The 20,356-nt window shown below is 51.4% G+C and overlaps 1 protein-coding gene across 1 annotated transcript; it reads right to left on the bottom strand.

The window, feature by feature from the left end:
* Positions 1 to 804: 804 nt before the first annotated feature.
* On the bottom strand, positions 805 to 19,613 carry NCLIV_005290 (nb-ARC domain protein, related; the record flags this gene model as incomplete). Its single annotated transcript, XM_003880039.1, has 23 exons — positions 805 to 931; positions 2,440 to 2,663; positions 3,271 to 3,788; positions 4,182 to 4,208; positions 4,369 to 5,197; positions 5,679 to 6,493; positions 6,862 to 6,923; positions 8,289 to 8,530; positions 9,285 to 9,468; positions 9,960 to 10,014; positions 10,411 to 10,765; positions 11,482 to 11,645; positions 13,564 to 13,617; positions 13,864 to 13,897; positions 14,088 to 14,169; positions 14,559 to 14,611; positions 15,015 to 15,042; positions 15,826 to 15,872; positions 16,284 to 16,363; positions 16,949 to 17,141; positions 18,391 to 18,429; positions 18,826 to 19,032; positions 19,503 to 19,613. The coding sequence occupies 23 exons, from the start codon at positions 19,611 to 19,613 to the stop codon at positions 805 to 807; spliced, it is 4,530 nt and encodes a 1,509-aa protein (XP_003880088.1).
* Positions 19,614 to 20,356: the final 743 nt, after the last annotated feature.

Below are 20,356 nucleotides of genomic sequence, written 5' to 3' on the forward strand. Positions count from 1 at the left end.
ACGGCCTGTTCTGCTACATCCTTCCGAGTTCGGGGGGCGTGTGCAATCCCGCTGCCGTATTTCCCTTTCTTCCGGGGTCAAAGCCAACATTCTTCTAATTCCTTCTTTTCTTCATCCTCGTCCTTCCACTTTCGTTGCGATGTTCCTGTCTCTGTTCTTCTCCCTTCCTCTCTTATCACTTCCTCTCTTCATCTCTATCGCTTCCTCCCTCCTCGTATATATCTGTCTCTTCCGATCTCCCACTATGCTTCTCTCTTCCTCCGCCCCTCCCTTCTTCCTCTCTCTCGTCCTTCTGATTATTTTCCCCCTTCTTTTCTCTTCTCCGTTCCTCCCTCTTTCGCTGTGCCTCCTTTTTCGGACTCGGTACTATCTCTTCCCCTGTCCTTGTTTTTCCCTCAAGTCGTCTCTTCTCTGTGTTCGGCTTTTCTTCCTCCCCCCTTGTGTGTCCTCGTTCTTCTCAACGTCTTCTTCCGGCTCTCTTCTTGACGTCGTCTTCTCGCGCTCCCTCATCGCGGTACCTTGGCCAGCCGCCTTCCTCACAAAAAAGCCTTCTTCGAGAATCTGCTTCTTTCACTTCACCTCTGCAAAGGACGCCGCGTCTCAGAGTTCCCCTTTTCGGTCGAGCGGAGACGTTCAAGTGTTGCTCCAGGGCGTTGCGTCTTTTAGGCACTGCCAGGGAAAAAGGAATTGTGAGAAAAAACGAAAAAACCCCGAAGAATAAAAGGCGGCAGCGATGAGGAGGAAAAGGGAGAGAAAAGCAACGGGAAAGACGCAGGACAGAGGAGTTAAAAAATACGCGTCGTGTCACTTGAGCGTGTGGATGTGTCCTTCCTTTCCCCTGGTGGTGTACAGACTCTGAGATGCTTCCCGAGTTTCTACCTCTTCAAATCGTCTCGCTGCTTCCCACTCTTCCTCAGAGAGCGGATGGTTCCTGAAAGACAAATCGAAAAACCCACAACGCGACACGCCGCATGCTTACATGTTTACAGACACAGAAAAATAGTTGTACGTGTGCAAATAGATCTACCGCTCTATATTGATTGCTAAGTATCTTCCCGGGTCCGCCAAAGGCCAAAATGATTCAAACAATGATTACACAGATTAGGGGTTTCCGGTCGTGCAATACATACAGATAGATAAGTACATACACTAAATATATAAGAGTGTAGATGTAATATTAAAATACGTTTTCAACGCCAGTAATAGACACAAAGTGCCCGTCTAAAACGTATCTTCTTTTCCGCGGTCGACGTCGTCTCCCTGTCGCCGTACATCTCTGCATGTATATATATATATATATATATATATATATATATATCAGTTCGCATCTATATGGAAGTATATCTACTGTGTTTGCGTGTGGAATGCTGCAGGGACGTACATTGATGCACAGCTATACTTGTGCAGATAGGCATCTACATCCATGTAAATAGACACACACCTGTATACACTCTATGTAAATGTATGAATATTTCGTAAAGAAATATAGATTTCCATGGGGGTTTCCGGAAGCATAGATCGCCTGCTGGAGGGATGAACCGGAGTTCTCATGCAGTGCGTTTTGGATCTTTTCTCCTGCCTAGTGTCCAATGCTGACCGAGAAGGAAGGAACCGTTGATGATGGCGCTGCATTGCCCTCCAAGAAGCTTGCGTTGTGAGGCCAGAGGAAATTCCTGACCGTCTTGTCGTTTGGCCTTTCAAAGAAATCACCGGAAAACAAAACAGTTCACATGCTCATCCCACCCCCTCTCTTCTCTCGTCTTATTCCAGTCTGGTCTCTCTCATCCTTTTGCTTTTCTCTCTGTGACCCGCCGCGTGCTTCTCCTCTTCTCTGCTTTGTTCTGCTCCCGTTCCTTCTTTTCCTCCTCGTTTCCCCCCTCGAACCGGGAAGCGCACCTTCCGGCCACTTCCGAACCCCTCAAGAATCTTGTGTGGTGGGCTGAAAAAGCTATGCGTCTCTCCAACATGTTGCACACGTTCTTTTTGAGTTTTTCCTTTCGCGCTGCTTCCTCGTTCTCCTCACGGGATGTCTTCCGCGACGACGATGCGCCTCGATCGATCTCGCTTCCACTGTCGCCGCTGCGCCCTGTCGACAGGGGCAGAGCGAAAGTCTTTCTTCGTTGCCTCTCTTCTTTCTGTTTCTCGTTCTCTCTCTGTTCCCCCTTTTCTCTCTGTTTTTGTCCTCGCAAGAGGCTTCGCTCCCTCCAAGGTTCCTCCGATTCTCCGGCCTCTTTCTGGTCCTCAGCTGGTTTTTCACTCTGCCGAGTTTCTTCTTCTCCTCTTGGAAAGACGGAGCGTTTCCCCGACGCCTCAGCTCTCCGCACGAGACGCGAAGACGCGCTTTCCATAGACGCCAACGCGGGAGAGAAAGGCGCATGCGACGGCTTTAGGGATCCGTGGCGAGGGATTCGTCGCCGAGAGACGGAGCAGGAAACGCACCGCGATGAAGCAGCAGAGGAAAGGTTTCTTTGCCTCTCTGCGGGAGGCCAACGCGCAGACGAAGATGGCGAGGAAGACCACGAAAAAGATGAAGCAGAGGAGGAGGAAGAAGCTTGGAGAAAGAACCTTTCGGCGAGGAGAGACAGCATCTCTTTCGCCTGTTCAAGCCTTTGGGCCCAGTGCGCCTCGCGGTTCCCCAAGGATGTCCAGTATCGGGTTGAATCCTGAGAAGAAATGTGGAGAGAAAAAAGCAAGAAAAGAGAAACTCGAGAGGAGAGGAAAACTAGAGACGATAGTGCGAGGAAACCGGACGCCGAAAGGAAGGCGAGAACGTGGAAAGACGAGGAGGGGCAAAAGCAGCGGATAGGCAAACGGAAGAGAGACAGTCAGGGGAGAAAGCGAGGAAAGCGAAAAAGGAGAGAGAAACGGGGACTGTATCGAAGCTCTGAGAGGAAGGCAATGAAGAAGGCGGCGAGGAAGAGGGGAAAAACGCGCACGAGAAGCACACGGAAATCTAGCGGAGAAACGTGTAAGGAGAGACGGGACAGAGCCGAGACCACAAAGAGGAGAGCAGGGAAGCAACACGACGGGAAGGGAAGGGGATCAGCGTCGCCGGAGTTGCCACGTTTCCACCTTCAAATCCTAGAGAGCGTTGTGTCCCTTCTTCCTCGCCCTAGAGTCCTCTCTTCGCTTTTGTTGCACAGCCAGGGCACCGTCTTAACCGGTATTCAAAATCTCTCTTCTTTCTCTCTCTACCCTGCCACGTCGTTTTCACGAATCTTTGAATCCTCTCCAGCTTGTCGCTTCCGTCCGAAGCACACCTCAACTTACACTTGAAAGCTTCCCGAGCGGTGCCCCGTCGCCGTACCACGTCTTCACGAGTTTATCGGCCCCTGTGGTGAGCAGCCAGGGCGTCTCCTTCTCTGCTGCGTTGTTCTCTCCCGCTGGTCGGCCGGGGGAAGGCGACAGAGCTCCTGCCGGCGGAGGAGAAGTCTCTGTCTCAGCTGGAGCCGTTCTCGGGAAACCGTCCGGATCCCTTTTTTTGGGTGCCTTTGAGTCCTGAGAAGGACAGGCAGGAGACGTGTACGTGTCGCCCCGCGCGCCGCCGAGGCCTATCGCCTTTTCTTCGCCGCCCCGATCCTTCTCATAACGGACGGAAGGCAGCTGAGGCAACGGAACATCTGCACAGGCCTTGTCTCCAGCTGGAGCTGAACAAGAAGGCGCGAGAGACTCAGGGAAGATATCTGGAGTCGAGGAAGAAGAGGCCTGGCTGAGAGACGAAGACCCGTAGACATGCATCGCCAGAATGGCGTCGGTGTGCGCAGCTCGCTCCCAGAGAAGCGTCACCTCTGAGAAGAAAAACAGCAGACAGGAAAGGACAGCGCGGTCTCTCTAGACAGCGGAATCTCTGGCTCTTTGTCTCTCTGTGTAGGCGAGGTCGGCGCCGTCGTCGTTTTTCGTTCCATTCACATGCTGTTGGCCTCTCGGGGCAAAGCTAGTGAACCGTTGGTCCTTCTGACTAGAAAGAAACGAAAGAGCGTGAGGGAATATCAGACAAACATCTATATGTGTAGACTTCGATTCACAGCAAGGCTTGAGCGGGAAAACAGAGCGCAGGCCGCTGCAGGCGGCGCTCTCCTTTTAGGGGCTCAGAGGCGCGCGTTGGAGAACGCACAGAAGCCTGAAAAATCTGCAAGAGAGAAGAAGTACCCGCTGAAGGAAAGGAGATAGAGAACGCTTACCAGCGGTGGGCTTGGGGCTCCTGGAGCCTGTGCGGAGAAACAGCAGGGAAACGAGAAGCAGAGTGATCAAGAGAGAAAGAGAGAGGGAAATGGAGAGAGAAAGAGCAACAGAGAAAGAGAGGGAGATAAAATCATCCGGAGAGGAAGAGAGAAAGAGAAGGAGCAACAGAGATGCAGCGCGACTTACCCCACCGGGTGGCTGGACTCATTTGTTGGGTAGGACTGCTTCCACGGTCCCCAGGCGCTGTTTGTCGTCCTTCCAATTTCGTGTCCCGTCGTCCGCTCTCTTCGGCTTTCTTTTCCTCTTGTCTGTTGCTCCCTTCTCCTCCGTCTTCTCCGGCGCCCTCTGCGGCGCCGCCTCGGGAGAGCTGAGTAATGAACGCGCCAGGTTGGAGGTTGCTGAGGCAAGATGGGTCTTTAAACAAGGGGACGTTTGCTTCTTCTTGTCTCTGCCTCGCCTCTGCTTCCGAGCCAGCAGGTCTTTCGCGCCGTCGTCTGTCCCCTTCACCTCCTCTCGCTTCTCTTTCTCCTCTTCCTTCTTCCTCTTCTCTCTCTCCTTGCGCTTCTGCCTTCTCTGTTCCCTCGGCTCTTCGTCGCTCCTCTCCGTCGCTCTGCCGGCGCCTGGCAGCCTGCTCGAAAGAGAGCGGGAAGGGGTCGAGAGCGCGGTCTTTTGAAGAGTCGCCTGTCGCTTCCTGTCGAGTTGTCCGCGACGACGACAAGGCCGTCGTGGATGCCGAGTGCGTGGTGTCGATCGAACTGTAGCTCTCTTCAGAAAGGAGGCGTTTTTCCCACTGCTGGATCTGCGAACTGATGACTCCGACGCGGTCTCGGCGGTTGCGCTTCAGACGCGCGCTGAGGCCGTCTGCTTTCCCCTCGGCCAAAATCGATCCGAGACCCGCGGAAGAAAACGGGGACGGAGACGCACAGGCGCGCCGCGGCAGGCGAGGCCCAACGGGAGGCTTTCGCAGCCGTCCTGCGGCGAGAAGAGGCTCCAGTGACCAGCAGCGCACGAAGCCCTGAACAGAAGACGCACAAGGAAAACGAGGAGCGCGGAAAGCAAACGAGATGCACGAAAAGCCAAAGAGAACGGGGTGTACGGAGGAACAGGCAGAGACACGCACATCGGGGACGCAGCTGAGATCGAAAGGGGCGCGCGAAGGGGGCGTTCGAAACCGACGGGACCAGTCTCCTGAAGATCGCCCCACGAGTTGGGAAACAAAGAAACAGGAGGGACACAGGCTTGTTCTGCACAAGCCTCCTGCTGGTGAAGCAGAGAAAGCGAGTCCGTTTCGTTCCTTGTTTCTCTCTGTCGATGTAGACGCGTTTTCTCGAGGTAACAATCATTGAAAGCTTCTCCAAACGCTGACAGGCCTAAAATGCCCATCTTTTCTCTTCTCCACGCGAGGTCCACCTCGTCCTTTCCCCCTGTTCTCGCTGGCTGTCGTCTTTCAGCCCCAGTACTCGAGTTTCCGCCTTTGTCTCTCGGAAAAGCTCTACCTTCTCGTCGGCGCTGTAGATTTGTGTCTTGTCAGGCTGGACGGTGTTGAACCTGACCACTGTGACGGCTGTTGGAACGACGATATCTTCCGCGTCGTCTACTTTCAGCTTTCTTCGATACGTGAAGCAAAGGCCTGGGATGCTGCACTGAGGTCGCAGTTCCCCTCTTCCGCTCCTCTTTTTCTCCTCGGCAAACCCCCGAGTCCTCCCTCTCCCCCCCACAGAGAGCCCCGCTCTCGCGTCCTCGCCCTTCGGCGCGCTCGCTGAAAGCTTCGCGAGGGTTCGCGGCGTGTTTTCTGCCTTTGGGGAACTTGTCGTATCGGCCGAGAACGGTTGCGCAGTGCCGGGAACAAGCAGAGAAGGAGGTTCACATTGCGCCGAAGCGTCGCTCCCGGGGAAATCAGCTGTCGGGCTCTGGAGCCTCCAGCACGTCTCGGGAGACTGGATGCGGTCTTCTCCTCTCTGGAGATTCCCGCCGTTTTGAGCGGCGAGGGCGGAGCCGGAAGAAGGCCCCTTGCGCCCGCGAGACGCGAGCGTCACTTCGCCTCGGCGAGGAGTGTCGGCGTCAGCCGTGCCTGGAGACAGGTGGGAAGCGGAGGAGAAGATGCTCCCACCTGCCTGCTTAGCTGGGGAAAAGGCGAGCGCCGGATCTGGAGGCTCGTCTCCATCCTCGCTTTCGGGGATCTCTCCTTCGCTGTCTCTCTCTCGAAGAAGAAGGAAGTTGAAGCGCGTCAGATTTTCCCAACTGTACACGCAGACCCACTGCGAGAAAGGCGCCGTCCGGCTGCTCGGCTGCCACAGCGATATCGCCCCGGCTGCAGAGGCATGCAAGAGCGAGAAGAGAACCAGATGAAAAAAAAGAAAGAAGCAAAGCAACAGACACAAGGAATGGATGCAGAGAACTCAACAGTGCCGTACATATACGGTGAATCATATACAGTATGCGTGTAACTCTTTATCGGTGTCCTTATAACATATATGTGTATATATGAACCTACGTAACAAATTAGGGAGGCTTGTATGTGTAACTCTCCACGTTTCCCGATAAACGTCTTCATAGACAAATAACTGAACGTGTGTAACAGACTAGCCATATATGTATATGTATTTCGACTATTTCCAACGCATGTGCATTTGCAACAGCCCTAAAGGTCTGCCGAGAGGCGAGACAGGCAGAGCTTACATTGGTCCGCGACTGCAAGGAGACTGAGAGGCTCGAGGAAATCCAAAGACCTCACAGCGGCGCTGACAAAACGAGAAAAAAAGGCAAGACAGAGAACGGCCAGAACGCCAGTGTGGGCCGCCGAGACAAAGTCGCAGCAAGCGTCAGGCAAAAAGGTGTGTCTTCAAACAAAAACCGTTTCCGAAAATACAGGGCATCTCTCTACCCGCTGTGCATCTCAAGATCTTTCGACATACACATACGTACTCAAATATCAAGGCACCCCGTTATATATATATATATATATATATATATATATATGTATATGTATATATATACAAATCTCGTGTATATATAATATCTATATTATATACATAATATATATATATACATATATATGTATATACATATACACCTTATGGCATATGAAAGCGAACGGTTTCCTGTCGGTGCGCCGACGACGTTATAACGGCATATGTATCTTGTCGCCTACGAAACGACGCGCAGCGATTCACAGGAAAGACGAAGAGAGATTCACAAAACTGCGTCGCAGAAAACTGCGTCGCAGAAAACTGCGTCTCCCTCACTCCCGGCTGAGTTGTCCTGTGCACAGACAGACTATTCAGATTCTCGGGTTTTTACACTTCTTGTCGACCGCCAGACTGGGCTCAGGTCGCCTACGGATCACATTACAAATTTGACACGTCCAGCCTGTAAACAACCATATCTATGCACATGCACGGATATATGTTATATGTGTATATATATCTATACATATTTCTTCATTTTTTTATGCATTTCTATGGTTTGTGCGGTTTTCGTGTGGCGTGTGTGTGTGTACCACGGTCCTTGCAGCGTCGTTTGCTTCCGCAGCGTTTTCAAGCAGAGGAGATGGATGCTCCAGGCGGAACTGCATGCGACGAGGTCGAGAGACGCCGCAACTACCATGGCACTGCATCCCTCAGGGCCCAACTGGACGCGGTAGCGCGCAATCGCAGACGAGGACGGCGGCGAAGCAGAGGCGGAAAGCGAAACTTCCGAGTCCGACAGAGAAGCTGAAAAGGCTTGTGAGGCCCGAAGAGAAGAGCTGGCCGGAGAGGAAGGGAATCTGCCAAGAGCAGGAAAAGCGAGAGGACCAACGTCAGAGAGATATACACATATATACATATATATATATATATATATATATATATAGACATTTGCGCGTCACGTGACTGTCTCTTAGTAATTGGTAGGTTGGCGCTGCGGAAGACAGGCAGAAGTCGAGGAAAAGAGAAAGAGGCTTGGAGAGAAAGTGCGCAGCTGGATTGACAGATTTGAGTAGAGGCACGTTTTGTCACTGTGGGGCGCACGTGAGGCCGGGAGCGGGGAGAAAATTGGAGGGGAAGGCCGCGGAGCGTTGTCGAAAGCCTCCGAAATCCGTTTCTCCGAGCCGTTTTTGAACGCACCGGTCGGTGTCTTGTTCTTGGAGCATTACAAGGCCGTCTGAAGACGCCGACAAGAAATTCGACGATGCAGGCCAGAAGCAAAGCAGGCAGACGTCGCACGGATGCTTCGTGAAGGCCTGGAAGAAAGCGCCTGTGAGTGCATTGAAGCTTCGAATGTTCCCGCTGGCGTCGCCCACGTAGAGGAGCCGTGCGCGCACGTCGAAGCTTATCGCAGTGATCTCGGCTCGCCCCCCGTGCAAGACCTGACCAGAAACGAAAACGGAGGCGGAGAAGACAAACAGGAGAAGAGTGGAAAAGGAGAAGAGTGGAGAAGGAGAAGCGTGGAGAAGGAGAGAAGAAAGAGAGACGTAACGGGGGGAAGAAGAAAAGCAAGATTCGAAAAGTCCACGAGCCTACGAGGGCTGCTCGTAGAGGAGGGCCCCCCGCAAAAAACGATGGGAAAAACCGTACGCAGACATGTTTGAGGCTAGACACTGAACTGCGCTACCGCGTTCGAGTCGGTGTTTCAGAGCGCTGGCGCACGATCTGTTAAAAGAAACTGTGTATATGTGTAACGAACTGCAGATGTGAAACTATGTATCTGTGCGTATAAACAGATATATGCATATGGAAACGTCTATCTATCTATCTATCTATCTATCTATCTATATATATATATATATATTTATATATATATATATATGATTATAAGAAAGGAATGTATCTGCGTCCGGTGTGTGACGCCTTGCTTATGGCGAGTGACCGCGCAGAAAAGAAGATTCGTGCAAGAGAAAACCAAGCGAGGGCCTTCAGAAGGCTCCATGGACAGAGACAATTGTCCTACCTTACCCCTTCACGGTTTGCGCATATATAAATATATATATATATATATATATATAAATATATCCATGCATATCTATGTATTTTTGCATATGCCGACCTAAATCGTAGCATTGTTTTAGGTGCAGTTTTAGACGAGTGTTCGGTTTGCACCAGAGTGCAAAAAAGAGATCCTACGTTTCCTGGCAACCCAGTCTCTGCGCTCCAGGTTTGGATCCTGTCTTTGCCGGCAGTCAAGATGGCATCAACGTCTGGGCTGAAAAGCGCGTCTCTACAACCTTGGACTTCAGTGCAGAAGGCAGCGCGACTTTGACCGCCGGCGAGTTCGTAAAAGTCAACGCGCGAGCTCGCCGTGGCGATCCTGGAACGAAGAAAGAAACAACGCAGAAAGAGGAGAAAAAGGACGGTCCGGAAAAAGAAATGGAATGCGGGAAAGGAGAAGGACATGGAGAAGAAGGAAGTGAAGGAGAGAAAGAGGACGAAGGGACGAATGGAGAGAGAAAGGAGAAGCAGACGGCCAGGGTGGAGAGACAGGAGGAAGGGAGGACAAATGAAGGGCGCAAGGAGAAGGGGTGAAGAAGGCCGAGAGGAAGAAGACACGAGGCCGGAAGAGAGAGTGGAAGACAAAAATGAAAAAGTGGCGAAGGAAAAAACGATGAAACAGAGGAAGACGCACAGCCACAGGCAGAAGAAGCACGGGAAAGAGATCAGCCGACGAGAGAAGAGGCAAAGCGGGGCAAGGAGACTCGGGAGAGTCCGGAAAAGGTGACTTTTCACACACAGAGGACGGCCGAAGACCCAGATTTCTGGAGAGAGAAGAGGAATGGGAGCAGAAAGCACAAGAGACCGGACCTTTTGTGTGGCGGCAAAACGCAGAAGGAACTCATCTCGCCGTAACTGGACATCCCTGAAAAAAAAGCGAGACGACGAAGGACGAATGAGAAAAGAGTGAGAAGAAAGAAGAACGGCAAGGGAGAAGAGACGTTTTCCGCATATGCAGCTTCACACCCCTACAGTATATATATATATATATATATGCGTGCAAATGTGTACACAGAGTCAGTGACGTACATGTACATATCTACGTAGTAGTATGGCTATCATGTGTACATACACGCATGTTTATTATTTATACTTATACATGGTTAACCATCACCAGTTGTAAACCTGTGGATGGATCACTAGTTGTAAACCGGTAGACAGATCACTAGTAAGGTATGCGACGCGGGTCCAGAAGAACGAGTGATTTGAAGCATTTCTTTAGCGCCTTCTGTCGCTTCGTCTCCCTTTTTCCTTTTCTCACGACCCCCTTCCCAGTTTCTGTCCGTGTCTTCTTTGTGTCGCAGGTCCGCCGTCTCCGCGTCCCTGGGGAGAATGCGGGAGTTTGCCTTCTCTTTCCACTTCGATTTGGCGCTCCCCTCTCCGCCGTTTCCGCTCCTTCTTTGGGCGCGGCGACGGCGGTGCGTCTCCCTACGACTTCCAAGGGTTTGAAGAGACCGGAAATTTCTCAAATCCCAGAGGCGCAGAGCGCCCGAGGCATCTGCAGTCACCGCCTGCGGTGTTCCAGGCACCACGGCTACCCCGCACAGCGCGTAGGGATGGCCTTGAAGGTGACAAATCGGTTTCGTCAAATTGCAGGGACTCCAAACCAAGGCGTCCTGAAAAAGGCAACACAGGCGAGGAACACGAGCCTTGGAAAGTGTCCCCTCCACAGACCAGAGACACCCCGACGAACGGACGCGCTTCAACACGAAAAACTTCACTGACGGCTTCGAAACACTAATACCGATACATTTCGTACACATATGCCGATGCACGAACTTCCTTAAGCAAAAATACACATATACGTGTACAACGGTAGCAATATATATATATATATATATATATATATTGATAGATAGACAGATAGATAGATGTAGAAGGAGAACGAGACAGACAGATAGATAGATAGATAGATAGATAGATACATTGAGGTAGATAGATGGAGATAGATGGATAGATAGATATAGAGAGATATGCATGGGAGCGCAGGAGAAGGACGGGGACAAAGAGTGGTACAACCACCGACGGATAAGTATGGACACAAGGTAAGAGCATCGATACTGGAGAATCTTCAATAAAGTGACACAGAGAAAGAGCTGCATATCTATATATATATATATATATATATTTGTATATTCAGGCAGAGAAATATTGACATAGAGAGGAGAACATTTGTATGTATAATTGCACATATGTAGCCATAGGTAAAAAGACAGGCAAGGAAAGATTGTTATGCATAGGTGGAACTGTGTACAGATAAAGATATAGATGAGTGCATTTCGAGTGCAGAGACGCGAAAGTGGCGATTTGTCGTTCAGAGTGGCGCACTCACCTTGTCGAGGCCGGCGCTGAGGAGACAGGAAAAGTCGGTTGAGAAGGCGAGAGAGAAAACACCTTTTTTGTGTCCTTTGAGGGTGCGCAGGGGCGTTGAGCGCGTTGCGTCCCAGAGAAGAATCGAAGCGTCTGCCGAAGCAGAGGCAAAGAGGTTGTCGTCGTCTGAGACAGCAAAGACGAAGCCACAAATGGGGACAGAGAATGCCCAGAAACTAGAACGCGTATCAACAAATAGGCTGGCACGGCATATGCATGCATATTTATTCATGCGAAGTGTGCACCGCCTTTACATCTAGTTATAAAAGTACCGATATATATATATATATGTAGAAGCACGTATATGTATAGCAATACATATAGTGAATGTACAGATGATTCTGTATGTATCTACATTAGCGTACGCGTGCCTCTACTGAGAACAGCTAGTGTCGATGTATGGTCGTGAACATAAATGAAAGAGGAGAAGGAGTTAAAAAGACGGGAGAAAAAGCGAGAAAGTCGGGACGGAAGGAGAAGTCGAAATCGAGGGAAGAGCAGTTAAAGAGGCAACTTGAGACAAGCACGAGAAGGAAAAAAGAGGCATCCCAGGATCGAGGCACGGAGGGATGAAAGCCGCTCAACGCACCAGACAGATCGAGAGCAAGGACACCCCCCCCCTTTCCCACAGAGCAAGCGCGCGTGAGGAGGAAGTTGATAAAGGCAAAGGAGACAGCGAAGAAACAAAGGAGATGCAGAGCGAGGACAGAGAGACGAGACAGTAGGAGACGTCAATCAGAAGGACAAGAAGGCAAAGACAGAAAATTTAAGAGCCTCACAGGGAAGGGCGAGAAGAGCATTGACAAATCCGTCGTGTCCCGGTTTTGTGTCGCCCAGATTCATGGATTGTAAATTCCACACGCTGATGTTTCCATCGACGCTTCCTCTGAGCGGACAGTTGTCACCAAAACAAGTCGCAACGCTTGGCTTTTCCTGCAGAGTCACCCCTCTTCTTGTGAGAGTCAGATTGTTTGTTTTCTCTTTCTACTCTCTCGCCTGCCACGCCTCTCTGTCTGTCTCCTTGGACTCTCTGGCTCCGCTGTGTCTCCTTTATGTCTTTGTCCCCACAAAAGTGTGCAGAAAGGATCTGTGCCTCGAGCTCTCCTGTGTGGACGCGTGTGTGGTGGTGTGAAGGAACTGGCTGAAGCAGGTGAGACAGGAAAAGGAAGTGCCTCGAGGGGTGAGAACGTGCAGGCATCTAAGGAAAAAATAAAGCTGTCTGTTGGACTCTAAGGGACGAAACCATTTTCGGCGTCTTCCACGAAGAGTGTTTCCCTCCCCCAGCAAGTTTCGCCGCGTCGCGGTCTTTATGGCACTCGCCGCCTGCCAAAGAAGCAGAAACGAACAGCAAATCAGTCGTTGCTGTTTTCGTCCGTCTCTGTTCTTCTAGAGGTGACAACGCTGCCTCTGGGCGCGAGAGGCGAGGTGTCCGTGCCGCAGCTTCTCGCGCGTTCTTCCTCACACCAAGAGAGCCTCGGTTTTGGGAAAGAAGGCGAGGCAGTTGGGCTCCGACTTGCACGTCGCCCGCGCCTTGCAAGGCGCCGCCGTGCTGGTCCAGAGTCTGAGAGATCTGTCGGCGCCTGGAGAGAAGAAAGAGAAAAGGAGAACAGAAAGAAGCAAAGGAAGGACCTTCCTTTGTCGACGGAAAGCTTCAGGGCTGCACGAGGTCGGCAAGAAACGCCGCGACAAAACGACTTAGGAGACAGGCGGCAAAATGGAAAAGAGATGAGACAGCGAGGGGAGATTCGATTTGGCTGGGAAACGCGAGTGCGAAGGGAAGGGGGGATGCGTGCCGAGAAGGGAAAGGCGAAGACAGAAACGGAGAGCGTGGACGTTGATTCAAGCGCATGACAGAAAAACGAACAAGACGGCGGGGAAAGCGGGAAGACGGACAAAAAGGGAAAGACACACCGCAGGCTGTTCGTTCGTTCACAGACGCGCCATCGAGTAGCGTGAAAGAAAACCGTCTGCTCGCAGTCACGCCTCCTTGGAAGGCGCCGAAAGCTCTCCGGATTTTGAGGCGAGAGAGGTTGCACTCGCGTACCTATTGAAGCCACCTGCGAGTACGGCGGGATGTAACAGAGGTCTACGAGAGATCCTGCAAAAGCAAGAGGGGATAATGTTTCGGATCGACAGCCAGGAGATGACGGCAGAGAGAGAAACCAAAGCAGGAAGAAGAGAGGAGGGGAAAGGACAGAGAGAAAAAGACTGAAAGAGGGAGATGAGAGCGTGGACGGCGATGTGGAAGCAGAAAGAGGGAGGGAAGAAACGCGGCGAGGCAGGGAAACAAACAGAGAGCACTACAGGAAGGGTTCCTTTCCCGACTGTTGGGGAGGCTGCCTACCGGAGGGGACGGAAACTGTGAGGTCCAAAGTTCCCTGCAGAGAACACGTAGGCAGGGAAAGCACGGAAAGGTGAGGGCGACAGCAGAGACAGAAGGAAGTTTTTGCCCCCAGCAGGAGACGAAAGCAGGGAAATAACTCCAAGAAAAAAAATCGAGCCTGAAACAGAAAAGGAAGATCAAGCGTAACGAAAGGAAGAAAAGGTTGAGAAAAACAAGCATCTTACATGAAGAGGCTCGACAACAGAGAATTCCTTCGCTTTGTAGTAGAGACAAAAGAGGCGATCAATCTCCTCGATATACACGACCCTGCAGAGAACAGAGAAAGAGAACGAAAAAACTTCGGCGGGGATGCCTACATCGAATGTGCTCGAATCTCATGGAGTTCAGGTTTTGTCGCCGGAGGAAAGGAAAAACAGGAAAAACAGCCTATCAGTTACGGATGGATATCGAACGATGACACAACTCGTAGCCCAGACAACCCTCCACACACTTGCGCCTACAGAGAGGACGTATCTACACATCTTTTCATTTATATATTTATACATACACGCGTACATGTCTATACAGGTCCACTGGCAGAGAAACAACGCCTCCCTATGCACAGAAGTCTTTTCAAGAGATATTCGCATGCACGTAAATATTTACATAGACATAGGGACGAATCTCTTTGTGTCCCCTAAAATGGGGCAGCTTACTTTTCAATACGGTCGTGGCTGTTTGTTAGCGTTGTGGACCCTACGAATTGGTACTAAGTGGGAAAAAGCAGAGACACGAGAAGTCCACGAAGATGTGGAAGTGCCCAGACAGCCGCGCTCTCTAGAGCTATTCGTGCCGACACAACTTCGTTAAACTTTCCACTGCATGCGGAATTGGAACAGGTCAGACGCACGCCAGCGACTGCCGAGAGAGAAGAAGGCACAATGTAGTGAAAGCCCAAGCAAGGGCGAGACGACGACGAAGGCACGCATCAGAAGAATCTGAAACGTATACAACGAGGAAGACTCGACCAAAGAACGGCACACGCCTTAGATAAAAGGGAAGAAAGTGGAGGATCGTCGACAATAAACAACTTAAAAACTGTCGTTTTCGGCACTTCGACATCAACAATCAGATGACAAAAAGCGACAGAGAGAATGGGGTGCTGCCCTCACCTGCTCGACGTCGCTCGCGTTTCCTGAGCTGTGTATGAGAAGACGGAAAAGAGACGACAGAGAGAAAATAAGAGAGAAGAAGAAAGGCAGGAGACGAGTAGGCCGAAAGGTGGAGAAGGGAGTATATGAAGGAAAAGCGGCAGGAAAAAAGAGAGAGAACCGAAGGGAAAAAGGAGTGAATGAGCTGAAGACGAAGACGGAGAAAAGGAGGAACGACGGAGAAGGAGAAGAAGGAGAGGGGTTGGAACAGATACGAAGAAATGAAGAAGATGAAGACGTGAAGCCCGAATCGGACGAAAGGCAGGAACGCTGGCGCGAAGGCACTTGAAATGATGCAAAAAAGAAAGCCCTGACAGTAGAACACGAAGGCGTAGAGGGACAAAATTAGAGAAGGGACTAGGAAGGAAGCAGTCATGAACGAAAAGATAGAAAAGAGAGCTGAAGGCGGAAGAGAAGACCGAAACGCGTCTACGAGTGGAAGCATAACACCTCGAAGAATGGAACACGAGTGCCGGGAGGCTCAGAAACGCCGGAGAGCAAGGGTGTAGTGAAAGAGAGAGGAACTAAAAGAGAAACAAAAGACAAATCGGCGTTAGGAACCTTGTTCGCATGGCCGGTGCCTTCGTGCCTTCTCCCCCGACGCTCTGTTGCCCTCCGTGTTTTCGCTGCCGAGGCGGGGTTCGCGTCGCGCTCACTTTCTCTCAGCCTTCAAGGAATGCAGCGCAGACGAGAAAGGATGTTTCCCCTGCCACCGAGAAGAGAGCGAGATGAACTTTGGAGAAAGAGACCGTAGAATTCGAGCCGTCCTTACCTGCCGTCCTGGGCGGTGCCTTGATTCACAAGCGCGTTGGCGAATGCCTGAGAGAAAAGAAGAGAGCACATGAAGGGCAAACCGAGGCGAAAGGATAAGAATGACACGGTAAGACATAGACGGAAGGAGTAAGCGAACGCGAGAAGAAGGAAAGAGAAAGCAAAAACTCAAAGAGAGAGACACCCAGAAAAGAGAGCCGCGAGTCGATAAACCGAACCTGAAGAACGAGTTGGAACCTAGCAAACGACGGAGAGACGGAAACGCGGTTCCTGGGCAGAGTCTTAGGGCGTATCGGGTTTTGTAGAACTCGCTCGGAGTGTGCTTCCGCTTTAGTCGCCTTTTCTTCGACTTTCTATGTCTACACAGCTGTGTGGAGATGTCTCGTCGCGCAGTTGCTGATGCTTTTCGGTCGACTCCCGTTTTGTCCAGGCTTTCCAGAAGAGGAGATCTACGTTTACTTCCCAAGAGATGACACCAGCCCCATCGGTGTCGATTGCGTCGAAGACGTCAATGAGCAGAGCTGCAACTTCTTCGTGGCCTAGGCGGCGCAAGCAGAAGTTAAAAAATGAAACAGCGTGCGATGGCTACAGGTGCGACGCGGGTGACGAAGACGCGGCCACTGCATCGCTCACCGTGCGAAACGGAGACACTCAGAGCGAAACGGAGACACTCAGGGTGAGATGTCGCGAGTGCGACCGCGCAAGCTCTAGCCGGTGAAGAAGCATCGAATGAAAGAGAAAACAGCCAGGGCTCCCCTTGCCTCGACCGCAAGCTCACAAGTGCGTCTTCAGCCGCGTTCCTCGCTCTTGCTCCTTCCCATCTCCGCCTCCCTTTTTCTCTTTCGCTCTCGAAGAAAGAAACGACTGCGGCAACGGCGAGGTGCGGAGGCACGTGCGGTGCAATCGGTGAGGAAGCACAGAACGCCGGGATTTCCTTCTCAAGGACTATGTGTGTATCGCATCCACGTGCATGTTCTCTCTTCCTTTTTCTCGAGATGTGTTTTCTCTCCTCTCTGCCACTCGCTGCACACCAAACGCGCGTACGCTGAAAAACGCTGGGGGTACCTGTGGTCTTTTCAGTTGCTTTCGAACATGAGAAAAGGACCAGGCGGGAGGAGGCTTACGTTCTCCCAGTTCGTGCAACCGGGGCACGGCTTCTCTGTTTCTCCTCTCTCTGGCGAAGTCTTTCTCCTCGCTCTCCGCTTCCGTCAAGGCTTCAAAAATGTGCGATAAAGAAGCGCTGTCTCTCCTTGCGTTCGGGGAAGACAAGCAGTCGCTAATACTTCTTCCTGTGAGATCGGTAGAAAAAGCTGAACCCTACGAGGACACAAGCGAAAATCGTGAAAATTGCGAATCTGCTATCCGAAGAAAAAAATGTGTCGCTCTAAACATTTTGCCTCAAAGAAGTCCTTCTGCCTTCTCAGAGAGGCTCCACCCACATCTGGACACCGGAGTTCGAAACGCTCCAAACGACGCTCTTCTCTCTTTCCACGTACAGATGACTTTGCAAATGCAAAGATCGATACGCTGCCATGCCTCCGTGAATATATGCGGGTAAATCCCTTGGGAGAGAAAGGGAAAGATGTGGAGGTAAACAGGCATCGTCGGCCATATATATATATATATATATATATATATACATTTACAGAAAAGTGTAGGTAAAATGTGTACGTGGTTGTGGATTTGTGTGTACATCTCGTGTATGTGTATGCGTGTTGCGTTTCGGTTTTTTTCTTTAGATAGTTATGTGTGCGCACTTAAGTGTCCTTGGGACTCTGTCGCTCTCGCCTTGTTGCAGAACAGAAGAAGACAGCCAGCCCGTCTCTTCAGTGTCGAGCGTGTCCGGCTTTCCACACCGTTTCCCGAGTCCAAACAGCCCGAGATCCACTAGGTGTCTCAACACTATTCAGTGCTCGCCTACGTTACACAGGCGAAACGTGCGCTACAGACCTTTTGTCTCCTTTCTTCTCCTGTTTTCAGGTAAAAGCCGTGAGACTTTCAATTCTCTGCTTTTGTGGGTTTTCGTGCTGCGATCGCCGTTTCCTCGCTTGCGACTGTGCCGCCGACAGCTGAGAAACGCGACGCTGGCGAGCTTGCTCCTCGCGATGCGTGAAAGAGATAACCGTGAGAAGATGACAAAAGAAATTATTTCTCCTTTCTCTTGGCGTGGGAGTGAAGGGCGCGTCGTTAGTAGGCCTCGCGCGCCCCGCGACGACGTCGGAGAGAAGAAGGGTGTGCACTCCATCTAGCTTTCCACGTGTGTAGAACCTATCCCTTCGACGGTGTTCGTACTACCGCAGCTTCACAGCACACGGAGGGGAAATGCAGATTTGCCGATCTCAGATTTCTCCCCTCGTGCGTCAGCAAGAGCTCCAAGACGTGCGAACAAGACAGCTGGTGTTTTGCAGCGTTCTGCCGTTCCATGTGTGTTCCGGGCTTTTCCGGGGACTGCACATCCTGACAGAAGACACGGAAGAGACGCGCTGTCTCACCTGCTTTCTTCCTCTCTATTTCCTGACTACGTTTTCCATTTTTTTGCCGGCTACGAAAGTGGATCGGGACGCACCTCAGCCCAGTCGCCTGCATCTCGACTAAACATGCGATGCTGAAACCAAGGTGGCAAGACGAGAGAACCAGCAAAACGAAAGGAGAAAAAAACAAGGAACAAGAGAGAAGATGCGACGCTTTTGTCTGTGATATGTCCCGCGGGTGTCCCTCTCTTTTGGCGACAAAAAAGCCCTGGCGAGAACGCCAGGTATCGCCGTCGGTTTCCGTGGTGTTTAATCAGTTGTTCTTCCGTTTCCTGTACAGAGAGCTCGTCAGCTGAAACCCGTGCCAAAGGTCAAGCCGCCGTCACCAGTGCGCACACAAAAGAGCGTTTCCCTCCGCATCTTCCCAGCAACTTCCCCGCCTCGTGCCCTGCCTGACTCCCCACTGCTGTGTCTCAACTGCGGCAGGCGTCGAGGCGCGTTTGCGGCCGTTTCTGGTGCGTTCTGCTTACATCTCTCGCAGAGTTGGCGAGCGAATCGGCCGTTGCAGGAGCAGACGCTTCATTCGGCGAAGAAGACGCAAAGGCGGGGAACGCCGCGGAGTGCTCTGGGAGAGACGAAGAAAGGTTTGAGCGGCGAAAGATGTCTTGCGAAGTTTGCGTGCGCTGCTGGTCGTCTCGAGACATCCCGTCCATGCGACTCAGCATGAGCTCTACATACTGAGGAAGGCAACCGGCACAAAAGGGACACAGGAACTGGAAAAGACGAGGGGAGGAGAATGGAAGAGAAGCGATGGATGAAAGAGAAGAGAGGGAAGAAGAGATGGATGGAGAAAAAGACGGCGGAGAAAAGGCTGGAGAATGCACCGCAAACAGGAAGACAAGAAGGAGAAACTGGGAGAGAAGAGAGAAAGTCATGAGAGAAAGAAGCGAGAGAACGCTGGACGTGGCAAGACGTCAAAAAAAATGGAAACGAAGAGAGAAACAAGCGAGGCAAAGATAGACACCGATACCAAAGGCCTGGCGGGGCGCCGGCGGTGCATGCGTTGTCGAGCAGACACATGCAGGCCTCTGGGAATTCCCCTGAAAATGAACAACGCGCCAAGTGTCGACGAAAAAACTTGAACTTTTACGGGGAGAGATGACGCGAAAGAAGGGAGGCCAAAGCAAAGAGAAGCGTGCGTTTATACTTCATCGACGGTCACACGGTTGTCGGCAGCGTAGAACTCGTGGCGAATATCACCGAGTTGCGAGGCGTCGAGGCTCTTCAACAGACGCTCAACCACGGTTCGGCGGTCCATCGCGGCGAGTCTTTTCCTCATCTCCGCATATGCATGCGCCTTCTCCTCTGGCGAACGCTGGAGCAGATGGCGGATACAGCACAGACACCAGAAAGCCGGAAATGTGAGCAAGAGAGCAGGAACACGAAGCAGAAATGGCAGTACGAGACAAGAAAAGGAAAAAAACCACCACGTCTCTTCTCGTTCGGAGGTCTATGTCGGGTGTGGTTGAAGAAGAGCAAAATCGGAACGAAGTAAAGTTCCGATTCAGCACAACTCGCGTTTCTGACTAGTCCCCTTAACTTCCACCTGTCCTACGCATGCACATATATGTGTATGTGTGTGTAAACTCAAATATATATATATATATATATGCACAGATTCGTTTATGTATATGGTGATAGAGATATCTGTTTGTAGGAACGCGCGTGTGTTTCTTTCTTTTTCGCGCACCTCATCGGGAAGACGGAGAGGTTTGAGGTGAGAACGACCGTGTGTTGCCGACGACTGGTGCATGCTTCGCCTTTCAGGGTGGCGAACAGCCAGTCTCTGGAGAGGCAAACGAGGTCCAAAAGAAGGAAGGAGGGAGACAGGACGGTAGCCAGAGACTGTGGAAACGGAAAGAAGGGACAAGTGATAGGAGAATAGGAAAGAGTCAGAGAGGCAGATGAAGAGAGTCCACTCAACAGTGTGAAGTGCCGAATGTCCGTTTCTGGCGTAGAGAGCGGAGAACGCGAGGAAAGACAGGAGAGTAAAGAGGGGAC

This window comes from Neospora caninum, chromosome II, assembly GCF_000208865.1.
Source record: "Neospora caninum Liverpool complete genome, chromosome II".
In the NCBI taxonomy this organism is placed as follows: domain Eukaryota; phylum Apicomplexa; class Conoidasida; order Eucoccidiorida; family Sarcocystidae; genus Neospora; species Neospora caninum.